This window comes from Bos mutus, chromosome 16 (genome assembly GCF_027580195.1).
Source record: "Bos mutus isolate GX-2022 chromosome 16, NWIPB_WYAK_1.1, whole genome shotgun sequence".
Classification (NCBI taxonomy): Eukaryota; Metazoa; Chordata; class Mammalia; order Artiodactyla; family Bovidae; genus Bos; species Bos mutus.
This window is the reverse complement of record NC_091632.1, coordinates 53,792,221-53,814,496: the sequence shown is the minus strand read 5'-3', so window position 1 is coordinate 53,814,496 and position 22,276 is coordinate 53,792,221. Positions and strand designations below refer to the sequence as shown.

Genomic DNA, 22,276 nt, shown 5'->3' with positions numbered 1-22,276 from the left:
ATGTACCTGAGTCTGGTTCTGATACTTCCTTTTTCTCCAGGTTGTTTCTCTTATCTTTTAGCATGCCTTGTAACTTCTTGTTAAAAAACACACCTGATGCATCAGGTAGTAAGAACTGAGATAGAAGGTCATTAGTATGAGGATTAGCTTCCCAGATGGCACTAGTGGTAAAGAACCCACCTGCCAGTGGAGGAGACATAAGAGACACAGGTCCATCTCTGGGTCGCAAAGATCCCCTGGAGGAGGGCATGGCAAGCCATTCCAGTATCCTTGGGAGAATCCCCAGGGGCAGAGGAGCCTGGCGGGCTACAGTCCCTGCAGTCACAGAGAGTCGACATGCCTGAGGCCGCTGAGCACACAGGAGGGTGTGTGTACCGTTTCCTGTTTCCTGTAGCTCCAGTGCCAGGTTCCTGCCAGAATTCCGCCTTAGATACAGCATGCATTTACATTTTTCAGTTGTAAAACACTGGTATTACACTGAGTCCTGTTTATGTGGTGATTAGGTGTGAGTGAAGAAAAGCAATCTATAATCTCGTGGTTAAATTTGTTTTTTATAAATAGACCAGGGTTTCTGGAATGTGACCCTTGTAACTGTTTTTTAGCTTCTCCCCATCCTCTTAGATGAGATAAGAAGGCTATGGGGCACTGTGGCTGGCTAAACACAGATAGGTAGGACAAGGCTCTGGTAATGTCTTTTCCCCCTGGAAAGCACATCTTTTTATGAAGAATGTTCTGGAGATTTCAAAACGGTTACTTTCCCCTTCTGCCTGCTACAGCAATAAGGAAGTCTTTCCTGTCCCTTTACCAGATAGCCTGGTGGGGTTCCTGGAAGTAAAACCCCAAAAAATATGAGGGATTTCCTAAGACTGTAGGTTCCCAGAAGTTTCTCAATAGCACAGCTTCCACATAGCCTTCAACTATTTGCCAGAATTACCAAGTATTTCTTCCAGTTTACGGCAACAGGAGTGATGACTTCCAAGCTCTTAGTGTTGGAGCTGAAACTAGAATTCTGCTTTACCATCCAAGTCCCTGTTATTCATTTGTAGAAAGGGGATAAAAGAGGTCTCTCTCACATAGGTTTGTTCGAAGAATTAAATAATATAATTCATGTAAAATATTTAGCCCAGTGCCTACTCCAAAGTGCTGATGAGATCAAGAACTCTTTAAACTGAAGTCTAAGGAAATTAAATGACATGCCCAATGAAATCTGGACCAAAAAAAAAAAAAAAAAAAGCAGTGTCCAAGTTCAAGCCCAGGTCTTAAGCTCCAAATTTATTGCTACATTTTAAAAATAAGTTATTTCTTTACACTCATTCATTCCTTCAGCAAGTATTTACAGAGTGACTACAATACATCCTACAACTGTTCTAAATCCCAGGGAATTAACAGTAAGTGATATAACTCTTATTGAGAGAGTCAGTTCCTAGGTAGGTTGATAAGAAGTCCAGGGTTCCTGAGAAGAAAGGGGTCCGGAGCCCTTGAGAAGGAGAAAGAGGTATGGGGCTCTCAAGGAGAAAAGGACAAACATTCTTTTCTACATTGCTTTGTCTTAGTCAATATAACAATGCATCTTGCTTGAGGACATGTTTCTCCTTAACAAGAACCTTTTGACTAACCCTGTCATCTTAAAATTATATTATAGGAGTGGGTCTGGTAAAATCTTTCTATTGTTCATTCCAATCTTGTTAACTTAAGATGTATATTATGGGAGTGGGTCTGAAAAAAATATATAAAGACTTGATAAGGCTAGTCAAAAGCAAAGGAGAAAGGGAAAGATATACCCATTTGAATGCAGAGTCCCAAAGAATAGCAAGAAGAGATAAGAAAGCCTTCCTCAGTGATCAGTGCAAAGAAATAGAGGAAAACAACAGAATGGGAAAGACTAGAGATCTCTTCAAGAAAATTAGAGATACCAAGGGAACATTTCATGCAAAGATGGGCTCGATAAAGGACAGAAATGGTATGGACCTAACAGAAGCAAAAGATATTAAGAAGAGGTGGCAAGAATACACAGAACTGTACAAAAAACATCTTCACGACCCAGATAATCACGATGGTGTGATCACTCACCTAGAGCCAGACATCCTGGAAAGTGGACCTTAGGAAGCATCACTATGAACAAAGCTAGTGGAGGTGACAGAATTCCAGTTGAGCTATTTCAAATCTTAAAAGATGATGCTGTGAAAGTGCTGCACTCAATATGCAAGCAAATTTGGAAAACTCAGCAGTGGCCACAGGACTGAAAAAGGTCAGTTTTCATTCCAATCCCTAAGAAAGGCAATGCCAAAGAATGCTCAAACTACTGCACAATTGCACTCATCTCACATGCTAGTAAAGTAATGCTCAAAATTCTCCAAGCCAGGCTTCAGCAATACGTGAACTGTGAACTTCCAGATGTTCAAGCTGGATTTAGAAAAGGCAGAGGAACCAGAGATCAAATTGCCAACATCCACTGGATCATTGAAAAGGCAAGAGAGTCCCAGAAAAACATCTATTTCTGCTTTATTGACTATGCCAAAGCCTTTGACTGTGTGGATCACAATAAACTGTGGAAAATTCTGAAAGAGATGGGAATACCAGACCACCTAACCTACCTCTTGAGAAATCTGTATTCAGGTCAGGAAGCAACAGTTAGAACTGGACATGGAACAACAGACTGGTTCCAAATAGGAAAAGGAGTACGTCAAGGCTGTATATTATCACCATGCTTATTTAACTTATATGCAGAGTACGATCATACAAAATGCCAGGCTGGATGAAGCACAAGCTGGAATCAAGATTGCTGGGATAAATATCAATAACCTCAGATATACAGATGACACCACCCTTGTGGCAGAAAGTGAAGAACTAAACAGCCTCCTGATGAAAGTGAAAGAGGAAAGTGAAAAAGCTGGCTTCAAACTCAACATTCAAAAAACTAAGATCATGGCATCTGGTCCCATCACTTCATGGCAAATAGATGGGGAAACAATGGAAACAGTGACAGTCTTTATTATTTTTGGGGGCTCCAAAATCACTGCAGATGGTGACTACAGCCATGAAATTAAAAGATACTTGCTCTTCGGAAGAAAGGCTATGACTAACCTAGATAGCATATTAAAAAGCAGAGACATTACTTTGCCAACAAATCCATCTACTCAAAGCTACAGTTTTTCCAGTAGTCATGAATAGATGTGAGAGCTGGACTATAAAGAAAGCTGAGCACCAAAGAATTGATGCTTTTGAACTGTGGTGTTGGAGAAGACTCTTTAGAGTCCCTTGGACTGAAAGGAAATCAAATCAGTCAATACTAAAGGAAATCAGTCCTGAATATTCATTGGAAGGACTGATGCAGAAGCTGAAACTCCAATACTTTGGCCACCTGCTACAAAGAACTGACTCATTGGAAAAGACCCTGATGCCGGCAAAGATTGAGGGCAGGGGGAGAACAGGATGACAGAGGATGAGATGGTTGGATGGCATCACCAACTCGATGGACATGAGTTTGAGTAGGCTCTGGGAGTTGGTGATGGGACAGGGAAGCCTGGCATGGTGCAGTCCATGAGGTCACAAAGAACTGAACACGACTGACCGACTGATCTGAACTGAACACTTAGATTTTATGTGATACATATGGAATCTACTAAACAGCCACTAATTCCCTAAAATGTACTAACCACTTTTCTTCTGATTTATTCAGCATTCCTTTAATGCCAGGCATTGTGGAGATACTGTCCACATTACAACAGATTATGAAATATAACTATTTCCAGTTTACCTTTGAGGAACCTGAAGATCCCTAGATTTAGTATCTTGGCTAAGATCAGATACAGCTTGAGGAAACTATGATTTAAATTCAGATCTTACTTCGGTGCTCACGTTTTCTACTATCTTGTACTACACTCTGTACTATCAACAGTTCACTTTTCAAAAAGTAGTATTAACCTGTAATCTCAGTTTTTTACTTTAGATTTCCAAATGCTGGGTTTCGAGAGGAATGGCACAATACAGGGAAACAAACACAAAACAAAATTATAAAACTTCTTCCGTCTAGGAGTGGATTCCTCAATTGGAAGTACTTTACTAAGCAATATTATCAAAGCATGCAAAGTAAAAAGAATGCTTTAATACAAACAAAAATAATAAATCCTAGAAAGAACTTTGAGTACCTGAGTCTTATTTAAAACAAAACAAAACAAAACAAAACTGACATGCCTTCCAAAGCTCAATGGCCTGCCAAAAATTAGAATGTTATTCCTAAACAGTCTGTTTCCTAGACATGATTTTAATCACAATTAGAAGATTCTTCCAGTCCTATATAAAAGTCTCTAAGAGATAGAAACATTAAAATAAGATTAAAAGATCCAAAGAATCAACAACTACATTGATTCCTCATTTTAAACAAAACAGAGGAAAAGAAAAAAATAAATAAATAATGCCCTGGCTGAGGAAACTTACACAGAAATAACAGAACTTCAAAAATAATTTTTCCTATCCCATTCCAAGCACTCTCCTTTTAGTAAAACAAATAAAATTAAGTAATTAAAAAAAAAATCAACTTGATTCTAGAATTTCAAATTCTTTAGCTAATATATGTTACATTTTTTAATCTAGGAAAAAAGATAAATTATACTATGTATAAAGTGCAAAAATGTTACAAATTAAGCATGGTTTCAATGTACATAATCTTACAGAAAATTTTTATAAACAGAGCCCATCATAGGTTTAGTTACTATTTACCAATATTCTCACTATTTGTATCAAGATTAATCCCTAAATGTTGAAGAAGAGCTGGATATGATGACTACACAGAAACTTAATCCTTTAGAACTTAAAACAAATTCAAGATTAAAACTGAACAACTTAAAATATATATGTGTTGTTATTTTTTTAAAGACATGCCAAAAAAAAAAGTAATAAAAAAAAAGACATGCCAATGAATTTTTTTGGCTCTCAAAAAAAATGTTTGTTGAGCCAGATGAAATAAAAGCATATAGTTTACTTGAAAGGAAGAGGGAAAAAGTCTCTAACAATAATTGTATATGCTTTTAGGTGTAGATCTTTGGGGAAACAGTAAATAACGCTTTGATTAAAACAAACACTTTTAAATTATCTGAATGTGACAATATTTATTGAATTCCTACCATGTGCTATATACTCTGCAAGACACTGAGTATAAAGAAATGATCCCCACCCTCTTTGAGCTTATAAGGTAATGGATATAGCCTTCAAAACTATCCTTTTCTTTTGCTTGATTCCATGTTCATCAAGCAACTTTAGAAATATAAATCTACCCTCTACAAAAGCTTAATACACATAAAACAGTATATGACATTGCAGAGGTCAGCTTCCTGACCGATGTATCAACATACCCCAATTTAAATTAATAAATCTTTATTCAGGTTTGTACATCACTCTTTATGAGTTTAGTTAGCTTGAGTGAATCCTCAAAGTCTAGCCTATTCGGATTAATTAGTCAGGCGTAATTTCTGAAACTTCAGAGCAGAGAATCAAATATATGAGTGAAATATGTGTATTCAAAGATGGTTATCAGCAAATGAGTCTCTAGTTTATCCTTATGACAACATACCTTTATTTCATTCTCGAGACAACATACTTCTATTTCATCATGCCCTTCAAGCTGCAATTATAATTAACTCATAGGACCGTTGTAAAGAGTAACTGAGATGTACCATGTAACAGTGCTTCTCAAACTTTAATGTGCATGTGGAACGAGCAGGAATGCGTAAATGCTGAGTCTAATTCAGTAAGTCAGGGGCAAGGACTGCGTTCCTTCCTTTCTTACAAGCTGCCAGTGATACCAGGCTGCTGCCCACATCAGGAGGGGATACAACATACCCGGCAAGCAGCTGGCACATGGGCTGCTCATACCAGTCCAGCTGACTGCTCTCTCCCTTTTGTGAATGTCTTATCTCCCTTATATAGCTCACCTTCTTTGGGAGAAAAAAATACCCTCCAAAGTTGTAACCTAATCAGAATGCCTTCCATATGGTAGGCATTAAACACATGTCAACTGAATGAATGACACCCAGTCTGATTTTAACAGTCATTACCTCTATGGCTATAGATAGAATTGTTTCTTCTCCGATACAGTTTATTATAAACAGGAAAGTATCTTCAAAAACTGAAAAATCAAAAAACCTTTCAATCTATTTTTTTAATGAAGAAAAACAAACTGTATTTGCAGCATAATCCAGTGTGTCTTTTCCTCAGGCTGACCTAATCAAATCTTTTTTAAAATCCATGATTAACTTATCTCCTGAAAGTCTTTTTTTTTTTTTTTTGTAAATAAGAATTTTAATAAATAAAGGTAAGTCTTTCTGGGGAAGTTTTTTTTTAGCTGCACTGGGTCTTCTCTAGTTGCTGCCAGCGGGGGCTACTTTTCATTGGGGCGCAGGAGCTTCTCATTGCCCAGGCTTTTTTTGTTGGAGAGCCCCGGCTCAGTAGCTGTGGCGCGGGGGCTTAGCTGCTCCCTAGCATGTGCAATCTTTCCCCGAGGGGGATGGAACCTGTGTCCCCTGCACTGGCAGGCGTATATGTAACCGCTGGACAACCAGGGAAGTCCCTCTGGGGAAAGTTTTAAAACTAATATTAAAAAAGTAATTTTCTTAGGACGTATCTTATACTTTTAAAACAGCACAATAAAATTATAAGGACATCTTAGGAAGGTAACATCTATAAAATGTCTGGCTTTCCAGACTAACGTAATCATAAAAAAAACCCAAATCGTATTATTGCTATCACTACGTCGCTGTTTGGCACAGCGCCATGTGTTTCTCTGTGATCACCATGACAAGTGACTGACTACCTCACCGCTGGCTTCTACACTTGTAAATATCACTTAATTACACCTTTGTTCCATGCTGAGAATATGCTGATATGTTTCAAGCACTCAAAAAAAGAACAAAGGTGGGGTATTATTTTACCTCTACCGTTTCAATGGCTTGACATTTTAGCGACGAGTTCATCAATTACTGAAACAGACTTATTTTTGAGTAACTAACGGAGGATGGTTAAAAAAAAAAGCATCAACCTTTTAATCAAACTGCTGAATTAAAACAACGTTAACAGTCTTACAAATAAACATGGATAAGCGGGTTTTCTTTTCCCTAATGATGAAGACATATCAATGCCTCCCACCCAGCGACCGGAGGCCCAGTCCCGCCTCTGCCACCGCGATCGCGCTGGGCCGTCTGGTGCCGCCGCAGAGAACAGGCCTGCGCACCGAGCTCTACGCGTTCCCTCTGGAGTTTGCTCTTTCATCTTTATTAAAGTTTTTTGTGTTTTGTCTTGTTTTTCGCTTAAAACAAGACACCAGGCGGGTGGCGCGCGCACTTCGGCTCCTGGAGGCGCGGACGCAGTCGCGGTGACCTCGAAGCCGTCCTCCCACGTCCCCGCTACGAAGGCAAAATGGTGGCCGCAAACGCCAGCCGTTTGCGGAGTTTCAGCGCAGCCGGGTAGGAGCACGGCAGACGCCCGCAGCCTGATCCGTCCTCACCCAGGCCGCCGCGGGGGCCTAGAGCCCGAGCAGCTGCCGGCGTGGCCCCTGCGGCAACGAGAGCCCAAGCTAGGGCTTGGAGGCGGTGTCCTCGAGACCGTGAACTAGGACGCCATTATGGGGCTCCAGGCCGGCGCCTCGACCGCAGCCCGCGCTGGAAGCGAGGCTCGGGGCTCCGAAGGCGGGACGATGGCGGCGGGGCGGGATGAGGGCCCAGGAGGCGGGGCGAGGGAGGCAGGAACGGGGGAGGGGGCCTCCGCTGCAGGGCGGGCGGCGGGGCCTGGCCGTGTCAGCCTTCTCCCTGAGGGTGGGGCTCCAGAGGTAAGGGGTCCCACTCTGCCCCGAGCTCCCCGGTGCGGCCCGGGGTCGCGGTGGGCGGCGAGGGCTGCGCTTCGCGGTGCCTCTTACCTGTGCTGTCCCTGTCTCTGTCGTCCGCCATCTTGTTGCGGCGCCGTCGCCGGGGAGAGGCCTGTCGCTAAGCTAGGTCACGGCGTCCTGACCCCCTCCAGCTCCGCGGCGAGTCGGCCCTGGAGGATGGGAGGCTCCGAATCCCGAGGGAAGGAGACCCTGGGTCGGGGGTCGGGGGAAGGAACGCTCCGAGCGCGCGCGCCCCCCGCTCCCGCTAGGACTCTGTGGCGCTCGGAAGCCCGGATCCGTGCCCGCGACCCCTTTAGCCGCGTCGGTGGCTTCAGCCTATTCTGCCCAGTACCAAGCCCTGAACCCTGATTTTTCTGGCATAGAGGAAGTATTTAATAATAAAGTTCGGAACCCCTCCTTTCCCATGTTTCTGACCCATTTGGGGACACAGTGCTCTCCTCGTTCCCTCCAGTTTGTAGCATGTGGCGCTGCTCGCCTTTTTTTTTACTGCAGATTTTAAAACGCAGCTGGAGAGCTGGTGGAGAGCTCGACTCCGGAGGGGTAACAGAAGCAACCCGCAGTGCCGCCGCCTCCCCTTCCCATCTGCCCCACCTCCGGCCCACGTTTTCACCAGTCCAGTGCTCGCCGCCCGCTCCCAGAGACCGGGACTGCAAGGCGGGCGAGCGCTGGAGCTGGGACGGAAAACTGGGCTGGCGGGGAGGAAACCAGAGAGCCATTAGAGTGTTACTGGTGGAGCTGAACCGCTGTAGAAAAACATGTTGTAAAATCGGCGCAAACATTGCGTCGTCAAGGCTGCGATTTCTCATACAAAATAGAGGTTCTCATAGCAACAAAGACGTGCCTGTATTGTGCCCACTGTTAGGTACATGAAGATGTTCCTACTTGTGAAATTTGACAAGATGTCCAGCTAAATTACCGAGGGAAAGTTTTACATCTCGCTTTTCTGAAAATTGGAAGCTGTAATATGTTAAATGTTTGTCTCATTTTAAGGAAAAGTTCACTAGAATATTTTCTTTTAAAAATGATTTTTGAATAATATGCCTAATGGTGTGGTTCGAGCGAATATATATATGTTTTTAAAACTAGTTTTAGATGGTTTTTTAGTCCATGTGCGTGCTAAGCCGCTTCAGTCGTTTGACCGTTTGCGACCCCCATGGACTATAACCCGCCAGGCTCCTCTGTCCATGAGATTTTCCAGCCAAGAATACTGGAGTGGGTTGCCATTTCCTTCTCCAGGGATCCAACCCTGGGTCCCACGTTGAAGGCGGATCCTTTACTGTCTGAGCCAGGAGGAAAGCCCCTTTAATGCATGTGTATATTAATTTAAATGACAATTTTATGTAAAAATCATTTATAAACTTAACTGTAAATATTAAGAGGCCTTCAAAATATAAGGTATTTAATGGTTTGATTAGCTGCGTTTTTATATTTTTTATTCTGGTTCTATAATCCCTCAGTAAACCCTAAAGAAAACTAATATTCTTTATTAAAATAAGTATTTTTTCTGTAGAAGATATTCCTGTGGTGCTCCAATCAGCATTCTCTTTGACTACAAACAATTGAATCCTCACAAAATGGCTCAGAAGATAGATATTTATATAAAATGAATATAATCATGAACAATAATTTCTTAATGCCAAAAAGTAGAGTAATCATTAGCACAGACTTACCTGGTGGCTCAGTGGTAAAGAATCCACCTGCCAAAGCAGGAGATGTGGATTCAGTCCCTGGGTTGGGAAGATCCCCTGGAGAAGGAAATGGTAACCCACTCCAGTATTCTTGCCTGGAAAATCCCTTGGACAGAGGAACCTGGTGGGCTACAGTTCAGTAGATTCACAAGAGTTAGTTCTGACTTAATGACTGAACAGCAACAAATGATTAGCACTCACGTATATTTAAATTTCATGATCATTATGGTCTAGTTATTTGTTTTTTCAAGACCCTCTTCATACAGGTGATGAAGGCCTTTGAAATAAATGTGGGAAACCCCAGCTTTAGTCTTCATACTCACTACTCACCATACCTTTTCCTGTGCTGCTTACAGTTTCCTTTTTCTGGAATGCCTTTCTCTCCTCTCTCAGCTCTAACATTCACCCTCCCACAGACACATGTTTGTTGTCAGTGACCTCCTTGAAGGTCATGTGCTCCCTGAGGCTATCTCCTTCTGAGGTGTCAACCCCTTCTTCTGAGGTGTCAACCCCTTCTTCTGAGGTGTTATCTGTAGACCCTCACAAGGACTTCTCTGTAGCTCAAACAGTAAAGAACCTGCCTGCAATGCAGGAGACCAGTGTTCAATCCCTGGGTTGGGAGGTTCCTCTGGAGAAGGGAATGGCAATCCACTCCAGTATTATTGCCTGGAGAATTCTCCTGGAATTGGAGAATTCCATGGACAGAGAAGCCTGGTGGGCTACAGTCTGTGAGGTCGCAGAGTCGGACTAAGTCAGACTCAGTCAACTGAGCAACTAACACACACACACACAGACCCTCACGTTGATTTACAGTGATCCTACTTGTTTCCCCCTACCAAACTGTAAGCTCTTGAGGATGGGAAGTGTTTCATTTGTCCATATTATCTCCATTGCCTAGAACAACTTTTCAATGTTTATGTCTAAAATAATGTGCATTTCTAGGGCTTTCCTGGTGGTCCAGTGGTTGAGCATCCACTTCCCAATGCAGGGGACATGGGTTCGATCCCTGGTCCAGGAAGATTTCACCTGACATGGGGCAACTAGTCGCGTATGCCACAACTGTAGAGCCAACGCTCCACAACTAGAGAGTAGCTCCCGCTCACTCCAACTAGAGAAAACCCACATGCAACAACGAAGACCTAGCACAGCTGAAAATAAAGCTGTTTAGAATATAAAATGTGTGAACTCTATCAAACTTGAAAAAATAATGTGCATTTTTAAAATTAGGACAGAATTTAGTCTTCTCAATGACATTGATAAGAAAAGATTTTATTTTTTAGATTATTTCAAGCCACATTAACCTCTAATTCTCAACTCCTACAGCATACTTAACACTCTAAATTTGGATGAGTAAAAACTATTTATGTTAATTAACCCCTCCACCCAATTAGATTTGAAGATGGATCCTAATATATACATCTTTTGTATCCCCACAGTACCTATCCCAATTTGGGACACATACTAGGAGCTTAATATGTACTTTTCAGTTGACTGCTGCTACTGCTAAGTCGCTTCAGTTGTGTCTGACTCTGTGGGACCCCATAGACGGCAGCCCACCAGGCTCCCCCGTCCCTGGGATTCTCCAGGCAAGAACACTGGAGTGGGTTGCCATTTCCTTCTCCAGTGCATGAAAGGAAAAGTGAAAGTGAAGTCGCTCAGTCATTTCTGACTCTTAGCGACCCCATGGACTACAGCCTACCAGGCTCCTCCACCCATGGGATTTTCCAGGCGAGAGTACTGGACACATACAAGTCTGTTATTATTCTGGAAAACTTTCCACAAAGTGAAAAAAAGGTTATCAAAGTGAAAAAAGCCCACTATGCCAATGAGTGGGGCCAGAGGGATATGTATAGGTTATGTCTTTTTGTGTGATTGAATTTATAGTGTGATAAATTTGTTCACACAGGCATGAGTTCTGTGCCCATGAGGGACTCAGTGTTTCTTCTGAATACAATTGACTCAGTTACCTAAGATGTGGGTAAAGTGAAAGGGTAAATGGTGTGAATAATGCAAAATGATAGTAAAAAAAAAAACCTTTACAGCACTGTTACTCTCCTAGGATGGGGATCATTGACATCCCCTTGGACTAAGAATAATTTTTTTTAAACCAGATTTTCCTTAGCCATTGCCCTGTACTGACCTCATGATTCTAGGCAAGGCATATAATCTCTTTAAAACCTAGTTAACTTAGAGAAATGGAGATAGCAACATCCAAGCTCCTTGTCTTAAAGTTTTCATAAGACTCAATAGATACAACTGAAAGCTTTGAAAATTTTAGAGAACTTGTGAAGAATCCCCACTTTCATGTAGGAAGAAGTACTTAGGGGGTCAAACCCCAACTTCTCTCCCAAGATTCAGCTTCCACTTGGAGAGTTTGCTTTTCCAGGTCTTCACAGGACGTTGACTTCAGGTCTTAACACAAATGGCAGAGCTTCATGTTAAGTTTGTGGCCCCTTCCCGATTTCCCACCTTTGATTTTTAATTCTTACCAAGCATGAGTGGCTTTAAGGATATCTAGGTTCTTTGGGCTCTAGACTCAGAAAAACGAGAGGGAGGTTGTTACTTCTCAGATCTAATTCCAGTTTTCTAATGGAAGATATATCTTTCATCCTTCTCTGGATGACTAACATCAAGAATGTCCAGCCCTTCAAGAAAGACACTGCTCCTAACCTACCCCTACCCATAAGGGGAGTAGCCTTACTCTGTGATCTCAAAAGGAAACATCAGAATATGATAGAATAAGGGTACAGTTTTCTTACAGTTAAAATAATAAAAACAACTCTAAATACTTTGTATATATTATCTCTTTTAATCCTTCTCAGGCTGACAGTATCTCCATTTCACAGATGAAAAAACTACATCTTCACATTAATGGCCTGTATAAGGTCTCACAGCTAGTTGGTAAGAGAGAGCTGGCAAGGAGTCTAGTTCTGGTTCCAGAGCCATTGTGCTTCTCTATAAATGTAAGCTACCATTGTTATATTCTATTTAGCAACCTGAATATTTAGAGAAGAATGTTAAGGGCAAAAATCCTGGACAGAATTAGTCACCTTCCTCACCCTTTTTTTTTTTTTCACTGCTTCAAAACATCAACCAAAGCAACTGGCAGAGACCCTTAGGGACTTGAAAGGAACCAGATAATGGCATGCATGATGCCCTTGTCCGGACAAAAAATTAAATGTAAGGCCTAGGTTTTGGGTGGCAGGAGAGGAGGTGAAACCATGCCCCAGTAGTCTGCTCACCTTCTTTTCTTTCCTTCCCGTCTTCCAGCAGATTGAGGTTTCAAGGCCCCTTGGTAATGAGGGAGAATTGTGTTAAATCCTTGGCTCTGGACAAGCGCATTTTCAGTGCCAGAGTTCCTTCAGGCTTTTCAAGGAGACCCAGGGCAGGAAGCTGGAACTGCAGCTCTTGTGGGCAACTTGAAAGTAAATCTTACATGAAACCACAACTCTTAAAGCATTTGGAAAAACAACGGTTCCTGGCGTTACTTCTCTCAAAAGTACATGTTTCTGTCTGTTTTCCTTAAGAACGCATATTGACACAACAAGTTACTGTTTAATTCATTGCTTAAGCATTTCCTGTTCTAAGCACCACTTTTCAGGGACACTCATTGCTAAGCAACTTTTGATGAGTCTCTGGTTCTTTATTCATTGAAAATCGGACCTGAAAGGGGCAGGGTGGTAACTGACCCAGAGACTCAAAAATGTGTTCATGATCTCTGATATAACCTCTTTCCTCTTAAGTGTGAAAATAGAGGGAAAGTGTAGAATTATATAGGTGGTTAACTTTGGAATATAGTTTTTAGTTCCAGCTTCAAAACTTGATCTTTGAACTTAACTTTCATTTCTTATTATATTTACATTAGGAGACAGAACTGTACAGAAGAGTTAAGCCTTAGGAGGAAAGTGGACCCGGGATTGAACCTCAGTCCACTGCTCATTAGCTATATGAGTTTAGACATTATTTCTCCTCTGTAACCTTGGTTTCCACATCTAAGGTTTTTGTTATTCAGTCACTACTAAGTCATGTCCAGTTCTTTGTGACCCCATGGACTGCAGTACACCATCCCTGTCCTTTACCATCTCCCAGAGTTTGCTCATGGAGAAGGCAATGGCACCCCACTCCAGTACTCTTGCCTGGAAAATCCCATGGATAGAGGAGCCTGGAAGGCAGCAGCCCACGGGGTTGCTGAGGGTCAGACATGACTAAGCGACTTCACTTTCACTTTTCACTTTCATGCATTGGAGAAGAAAATGGCAACCCACTCCAGTGTTCTTGCCTGGAGAATCCCAGGGACGGGGGAGCCTGGTGGGCTGCCGTCTATGGGGTCGCACAGAGTCGGACACGACTGAAGCGACTTAGCAGCAGCAGCAGAGTTTGCTCAAACTCATATCCATTGAGTCGATTATGCCATCCAACCATCTCATCCTCTGTCATCCCCTTCTTCTCCTGCCTTCAGTCTTTCCCAGTATTAGGGTCTTTTTCCAATGAGTCAGCTCTTTGCATCAGATGGCCAAAGTATTGGAGCTTCAACTTCAGCATCAGTCCTTCCAATGAATATTCATTCAGAGTGGATTTACTTTAGGATTAACTTGTTTGACCTCCTTGCTGTCCAAGGGACTCTCAAGAGTCTTCTCCAGCACCACAGTTCATGGAGATAAGGAGACGATTGACCAGTTGGGGCATGGAGGCCACCTCTGCTTCTCCCTTGACTTCTGGCCTGATTTAATTTCTTTAGACTGTGGCCACGAGTATCTCTTCTGAAACTAGGGCCAATAGTGATAGTATTTGGAGCACTTACTATGTTTTAGGAACTATGCCCAATATTTTACACCATCACAGTAACCCTATAAGAAGGATACTGATATAGTTCCCTTTTAAAGATGGAAAACAACAACAACAACAGAGTTAAGATCCCAAAATTGCTTCTCTGAGAGGAAAAGTGGCTTTTCTGCTGCTGAGCCCCAAAGCCTTTCCTGAAATGCTCCCTCAGAATCTTGTTCTGAATTTTCCATTTCCTACCTGTATCAGTCCCCTGGGATGCGACTGCTCTCCTGTCCAGCCAATGCAGTGAAGAAGGACTGTGAAGGGGGCTGGCGCATCCCCATCTCCACCTTCCCTGCCACCCTGGATACGAACATGCAGGCTGAGAGTTTCACTACTGACATATGGAGAAAGAGATAGGATAATAAAGTTGGCAAATGGGGATGTTATCAATGTCCTGGAAACTTAGAAAAATTTTGCAGACCTGGTTCCTGATTCATAAAGCTCTTGATGCTCTCTGAGATGATTAGAGCGTGTGCCTGGCACACCTGGCTCTCCCTTGACTATACCACTCCGTTACTGCCACTACTCTAGTTAATTTTCCTTCCTAGAGCTTATACAGATTAATGATAGTCCATGTAGCTCTTACAGGACATAAATAAATAAAATTTTAAAACTCTAGGTGATAGTTTTATATTGACACAGATTTTTTTTTTTTTGGATTATAGTTGATTTACAATATTGTGTTAGTTTGGGGTATATAGCAAAGTGGTTCAGTTATACATATACATATATTCATTCTTTTTTCAGATTCTTATGTAGATAATCACAGAATATTGAGTAGTGTTCCCTGTGCTATACAGTAGGTCCTTGTTACCTTTTTTTTCCCCTGATTATATCTCTTATATGTAGTATTGTGTGTATGTTAATCTCAAGCTCCTGATTTATCCCTCCCCACCATGTTTCCCCTTTGGTAACCATAAGTTTGTTTTCGATGTCGGTTTCTATTTTGTAAGTAAGTTCGTTTGAACCATTAAAAAAAAAATAGATTCCACATATGAATATCATGTGATATTTGTCCCTTTTTTCCTCTTTGGTTGTGCTGGTTCTTCTTTGCTGCACTAGAGCTTTCTTTAGCTGTGGAGAGTGGGAGCGCTCTCCAGTGGCGGTACATGCTCCTCCTGGTGCAGAGCACAGGCTCTAGGCAAACCACGTACTTCAGTAGCTGAAGCACGTGGGCTCAGTAGTTGCGGTCCACTGGCTTAGCTGCTCCTCGGCCTGTGGGATCTTCCCAAACCAGGGGTCTAACCCATGTCCCCCTGCATTGGCAGGCAGACTCATACTGCATCACATCATCTGGACTTAGGTAATTTTTATTCACTGTGAACTGGGCTTTCCCGCCTGGGTGCAAAGCACTTCCTGGAGGTCTTTGCTCAGGGGCTGGTTCCCCTGAGCTGGGGCTATGCTAGGGAACCCAAACACACAGGGGAAGTCCTGGTATTTGTCTTTGAGAGACATATGGATTTTTAAGTTTCAGATACTGAAAAGTAAATTTGTGCTATCATTTTGTATTATAGATAATTCCAGTACTGTTTGCATCTTTAGAACTGAGCAGAAAATGACTCAACACTGTGCCTCATCTTGACTTTGTAGGCCTGGCCTGTGATTATGGTTGCTTACACTTAATAAAATGCCTGTGAGTAGCAAGCAGTTGAGACCACACACTCTCATGCATTGGAAGCTAACTCCTTGATAAAGTTCCACATTACCTAGTAACTGCCCTAGAACTGCAGCTGCAACCCCAAGAGGGAACATCACTAAACAAAATGATACTAATGTAAACAGATTTTAGAATCTTCACAGATTTTGCTGGGGTTTTCTTTATCCTTTTTCTTTCCTTTTGAAGTTAACTATATTTTCAAGAAGGTAAGGGAAGGTGTGAGACTGGGAGTGAATAGTGGTGACAGGAAAGAGAGGTCAAGAAGTTATTTTTAGGAAGGCTTGGAGGGGAAGGGAAAGTCAATTATATACCAGGAGTGGGGGCAGGGTGACTAAGCCAAGGGAAAGCTGGTTAACTGGGGAAGGGTTTACCTAGTTCTCCAGTCCCTCTTGTTTCTTCCTACATGTTCACAATTCTTCCTCACCAAATAGTATAAGAACAGCAGCTGCAAACTCCTGGGTAGGAGGCGTGATCGTGTTCATTTTAGCCTCCCTCTCCTTTCTTGGAGAAGGAAGTTTCCCTCAGTTATCAGAAAATGTTTATGAATATTTTATGTCCTGGGTGCAAGACAGCCTGTTAGGCTCAACAGGGAGTACACAAACATGCTAGCTAATAACTGCTTTCCATTTTCTGAAATACTTTTAAAGCTGGTAGTTTTACCATTTGTGTAGTTATTTTTTGGCTGAGCCACACAGCATGCAGGATCTTATTGCCCCCATTAGGGACTGAACCTGTGCCCTCTGCTATGGAAGAACAGAGTCTAAACTACTGGACTGCCAGGGAAGTCCTCAGAGCTGGCAGTTTTAAACTGGCAGTCTTTTGAGACTTCCCTGGTGGCCCATTGGTTAGGACTTAATGCTTTCACTGGTGGGGCCTGGGTTCAATCCCTGATCAGAGATCTAAGATCCCACAAGCTGTGTGGCCTGACCAAAATACTAAATAAATAAACTAGCGATTTGGGGGGTTTGGGTTTTTTGTCATCTAATCTTTCTGTCCTGAAGTTTACTAAATTGCTGCTAAGTCGCTTCAGTCATGTCCGACTCTATGCGACCCCATAGACGGCAGCCCAGTAGGCTCCTCTGTCCCTGGGATTCTCCAGGCAAGAACACTGGAGTGGGTTGCCATTTCCTTCTCCAGTGCATGAAAGTGAAAAGTGAAAGTGAAGTCGCTCAGTCGTGCCCAACTCTTAGTGACCCCATGGACTGCAGCCTACCAGGCTCCTCCGTCCATGGGATTTTCCAGGCAAGAGTACTAGAGGGGGTTGCCATTGCTTCTACCCATTTCTCTTGTTCCTTATAGAACCGGTCTAGTTGTAGAATAGTATTATACTTAAGAGACCCTCCAACTGGCCACCATTCGCCATCCTCCAATGGATACCATGGCCATGCAGCATCACATAGGAAGACCAGGTGTGTCTCCTTTAAGCCCTGGGGATCAAATCTATCCCAGTTTTTCAGGATACAGTTCAAAGGAGTGAGGCTGGAATTGTTAGCTCCCATCTTGTCCTGAAGGATCCTGGACAAGCCCCCAAGATGAAAGGTTGTTGTTGAATCACGCAAAGACACCGGGATTCTTGGGCGCTGGAGGAGAAGAATTCAATCCAGGGCCAGAGACAAGGCTTGATCGCTCAGAGCTTTTGTGTAAAAAACTTTTATTACAGTATAAAGGAGACAGAGAAAGCTTCTGACATAGGCATCAGAAGGGGGCAGAAAGAGTATCCCCACCCACCAAAACTACTTTCTTGTTCATATGATGGATAGTGTACACCAGACCCTTCCCATAGTCTGTGTACCAAACGACAGTTTGTATCTACAATAGTGATCAATTATTAGTTATCCAGAACACCACAGAAATGTGTCATTGGATTGAACTAATAGTCTTTCCTCCAGGAGATAAGTGGTTGCAAATTTAACTACTTTGACTAAGTCTATTCACTAGGTTGGGTTTCCCAGGTAGCTCAGTGGTAAAGAATTTGCCTGCCAGTGCACAAGATATAAGAGGCAAGAGTTCAATCCCTGCATTGTGAAGATCCCCTGGAGTAGGAAATGGCAACCCACTCCAGTATTCTTGCCTGGAAAATTCCAGAGGACAGAAGAGCCTGGTGGGCCACAGTCCAAAGAGTTGGACACGACTAAGCAACTGAACCGGAGAAGGCAATGGCACCCCGCTCCAGTACTCTTGCCTGGAAAATCCCATGGATGGAGGAGCCTGGTAGGCTGTAGTCCATGGGGTCGCTAAGAGTCGGACACGACTGAGCGACTTCCCTTTCACTTTTCACTTTCATGCATTGGAGAAAGAAATGGCAACCCACTCAAGTGTTCTTGCCTGGAGAATCCCAGGGACGGGGGAGCCTGATGGGCTGCGGTCTCTGGGGTCACACAGAGTCGGACACAACTGAAGCGACTTAGCAGCAGCAGCAGCAGCAGCAAGCAACAGAACACATGCACATTCATTGGATTTTTTTTTTTTTTAAGGCTGTGCCACAGAGCATGCAGAATTTTAGTTCCCCAACCAGGGATTGAACCTGTGCTCCCTACCTTGGAACCTTGGAGTCTTAATCACTGGAGCACCAGGGAAGTCGTTCTTTAGACTGTTTTATTTCAGTGCCTGGAGTGGATCCCAAGGCCTTTGACTTCGTAGACCTTTAAGTAGAATATTAAATAGAAATTTACTAACTATGGCTTATACTGGGCTTCCCAGGTGGGCTAGTGGTAAAGAACTCACCTGACAAATTCCCTGGGTTGAGAAGATCCCCTGGAAGGAGGGCATGGCAACCTGATGTGAAGAGCTGACTCATTAGAAAAGACCCTGATGCTGGGAAAGGTTGAAGGTAGGAGAAGGAGCTGACAGAAGACAAGATGGTTGGATGCTATCACCCACCCAATGGACATGAGTTTGAGCAAACTCCAGGAGTTGGTAAAGGACAGGGAAGGACAGGCAGTCCATGGGGTCACAAAGAGTTGGACATGACTGAGTAACGGAACAACAACAATCAGTATTCTTGCCTGGGGAATCCCGTGGACAGAGGAGCCTGGTGGGCTACAGTCCATAGGGTCGCTGAGTCAGATACAACTGAAGTGACTTAGAATGCATGCACATACATGGCTTATATCTCATAGAGGAGTGTATATTGTAATCAAAAAACCATGTTTTTCATGGAAAAAAATATGCAACCAAGAATGTAATAAATATTTTAAAAACTGATGTCCACAAACATAAAGCCCTTCCTAGATGATCTTAAAAAACTATGCCTATACAAAAATGGAAGTCTTCCCTGTAGCTCAAACAGTAAAGAATCAGGGTGCAATCCCTGGGGAAGATCCTCTGAACAAGGGAATGGCAATCCACTCCAGTATTCTTACCTGGAGAATCCCCTGGACAGAGGAGCCTGTCAGGCTACAGTCCATAGGATCGCAGAGAGTCGGACATGACTGAGAGACTAACACTGCTGTTGCTACTACTATACAGAAATAAGGGTTCAAGTATATCTTCTTTTTAATGGCCTTCTCTTTTTTTAAGTTAATTTATTTTTTTGTTGAAGGATAATTGCTTTACAGAATTTTGTTGTTTTCTGTCAAACCTCAACATGAATCAGCTACAGGTATACATATATCCTCTCCCTTTTGAACCTCCCTTCCATGGCCTTCTTTTTAAAATGTGAGTGATACAATTGCCCAACAAATTCTGTTCTTTCTTTACACTGGATATTTTTTTTTTTTTAATAATCTCTTTAAGAAGGAACAGCATAATGTGATGGCCAGGCCCAAGAATTTTGAATTTTATTTCTATTTTTGCTCTAGTGTTATTTAGGAATATCTACTGCTGGAATTTCTGTGGAATATTTATTAGACTTCTATGCCTCCATTTCTCTAAAATGGGTATAGCATTTTTACCACTTAGGCTTTGAAATTTTAGGATGAGAATTATGATCTCTTCCATTAAGTATCACTTACCTAATAAAAGCACGAATAGAATTTGAGGATCAAACATGTTAAATAGGATTACTATCTTGACAATATGAAAGGCAAATTTCGTAACCAATCCAGGGTGCCTACACTTATGTGCCACCCAGATCTATTGTACTCACATCTCTGTCTGGTATTGAGCTATCCTGGCAATGAATGCTTCAACATACCCCATAGCAAAACACTACTGTTAAAACGAATGAGAAAGATATCAGCTAGAAATAAAAGCAGTTTTAAACAACTGGCCTCAATACCATTCTTTGTTTTTATCAATAGGCTTTATTTTTTCGAGCAGTTTTAGGTTTACAGGAATATTAAGCAAAAAGTCAAGTTCCCATATACCTCTTTTTAAGCTCACTCTACACACACTTTCCCCTATTATTAAAATCCTGAATTAATATATTTTATTACAAGACAACTATTGCTTGGTGATTAAGAAAATAAGTACTCTAGTGAGCTTAAGCAATTGGACCTGCTGGCTACCGACAGAATTTCTTTGGCACCATTTACATACAGACTAAAGTTATTTTATTTGGTAGGAATTCCCATATTTAAATAGCTACTCAGCTAGTTGGGGGCACAATTTGCCACCAAACATGATAAAGGAAATACTAAACTTATAACATAAAACTATATACTTCCCTTGGCTGGTGGCTTTGGCTGGGTCTCTTTACCTGTATGAATTAATTTTTTAATCCCTTGTTCCCAAGGGCTCAAATATGTGTGTGTATTTTTTTTTAACTAAGTTCTGTTTCTACTTTAATGTGTATTAAAAGCCTAGTACCTCAGATCCATAATTTCACAAGTATTATTGTTTAAGACAAATTGGTTTTAAAATTAGTCGACTTATGTGAAATTAAGGAAAATGTTAAGTATCTAATTATACAACCCACTCCAGTACTCTTGCCTGGAAAATCCCATGGACGGAGGAGCCTGGTAGGCTGCAGTCCATGGGGTCTCGAAGAGTTGGACACGACTGAGTGACTTCACTTCACTTTCACTTTTCACTTTCCTGCATTGGAGAAGGAAATGGCAACCCACTCCAGTGTTCTTGCCTGGAGAATCCCAGGGACAGTGGAGCCTGGTGGGCTGCCGTTTCTGGGGTTGCACAGAGAGTCAGACATGACTGAAGCAACTTAGCAGCAGCAGCATACAAGTAACAGGCATATGACAAAAATCAGAAGTAAAGGGCATGGACTTCTCAGTGGTCCAGTGGTTAGGGCTCTGTGTTTTCACTGCCAAGGACCCAAGGAACTAAGATTCCACAAGCCATACAGTGCAGCCAAAATATATAAATAACTGAATAAGTTTTGAGAAACACTAGATTAATTAATGTACTAATTCATTTGAGAAATTGTTTCAAGTGGGGCTGTGTCCTACAATTCTTTTTTGTAATCTGTACTCTATAATTTGGCTCAATTAAAGAACCTTAGAATTTACAGGAGAAAGACAATACAATAAGAAGAGTATTGTATTAGAGAAATGCCAAGAGGTTAGGAAGCACAGAGCAGAGCGATTAAATCTAATTCCAAAATAACTTCACTATTTCTGGAAATTAGACAAAAATCTGCTGGGCCAATTTGTGAATAAAAGAAAGGGCTGATTAAACCTGTCTTAAAGTTTTTCAGGCTCTAACAGTTTCCTTATATTATACGGCTTGTAACTTGACAAATTATCCCGAACTTATCCTAGTCTTTACGTGAATTCATAGCTCTTTCTCAAGTAAAATGCTGTCATGACTCTATCATTAGGCAACCCCATTCTGCATGGCACCAACTGAACTGGCTTTTAATTGGGAAGGAGACATTTGACTCTCATTTTCACATAAGGCTTCCTCTGTTGCCTTGTGACTCTTACTTTAATACACATGTGGAACGTATAAGGCCAAAATGAGTAATGCATCTTATTCTTCTCCATAAGCCATGTATCTTTGCCAAAGCAAAAGTGAATGTGTTAGTCGTTCATTTGTGTCCTACGCTTTGCAACCTCATGGACTGTAGCCCACCAGGCTCCTTTATCCACGGAATTCTCCAGGCAAGAATACTGGAGTGAGTTGCCATTCCCTTCTCCAGGGGATCTTCCCAACCCAGGGATCGAACCCAGGTTTCCAGCATTGGGCAGATTCTTTACTGTCTGAGCCACCAGGGAAGCCATCTTTGCCCAAAGCCTGAAATAAAAACCTGTTAAGCAAAAATTGAAAAAAGCTAATTAAAAATAAACCATGATCCTATTCTGGTAAAGATACACTTAAAGTATCAATCAT

The 22,276-nt window shown here is 42.1% G+C and overlaps 1 protein-coding gene across 3 annotated transcripts in view; it reads right to left on the bottom strand.

Annotated features, from left to right (window-relative positions):
- EFCAB2 (EF-hand calcium binding domain 2) overlaps positions 1–8,458 on the bottom strand; it is a 114,467-nt gene extending 106,009 nt beyond the window's left edge. For 2 of the 3 annotated variants that reach the window (XM_005910635.2, XM_070385370.1), the window contains exon 1: positions 7,907–8,457. In XM_005910635.2, coding sequence (XP_005910697.1) covers positions 7,907–7,937 — 31 coding nt within the window. In that variant the 5' untranslated portion in view covers positions 7,938–8,457. Of the gene's footprint in view, positions 1–7,906 lie in introns of all 3 variants that reach the window. The other variant, XM_070385371.1, reaches the window with a different exon arrangement.
- Positions 8,459–22,276: the final 13,818 nt, after the last annotated feature.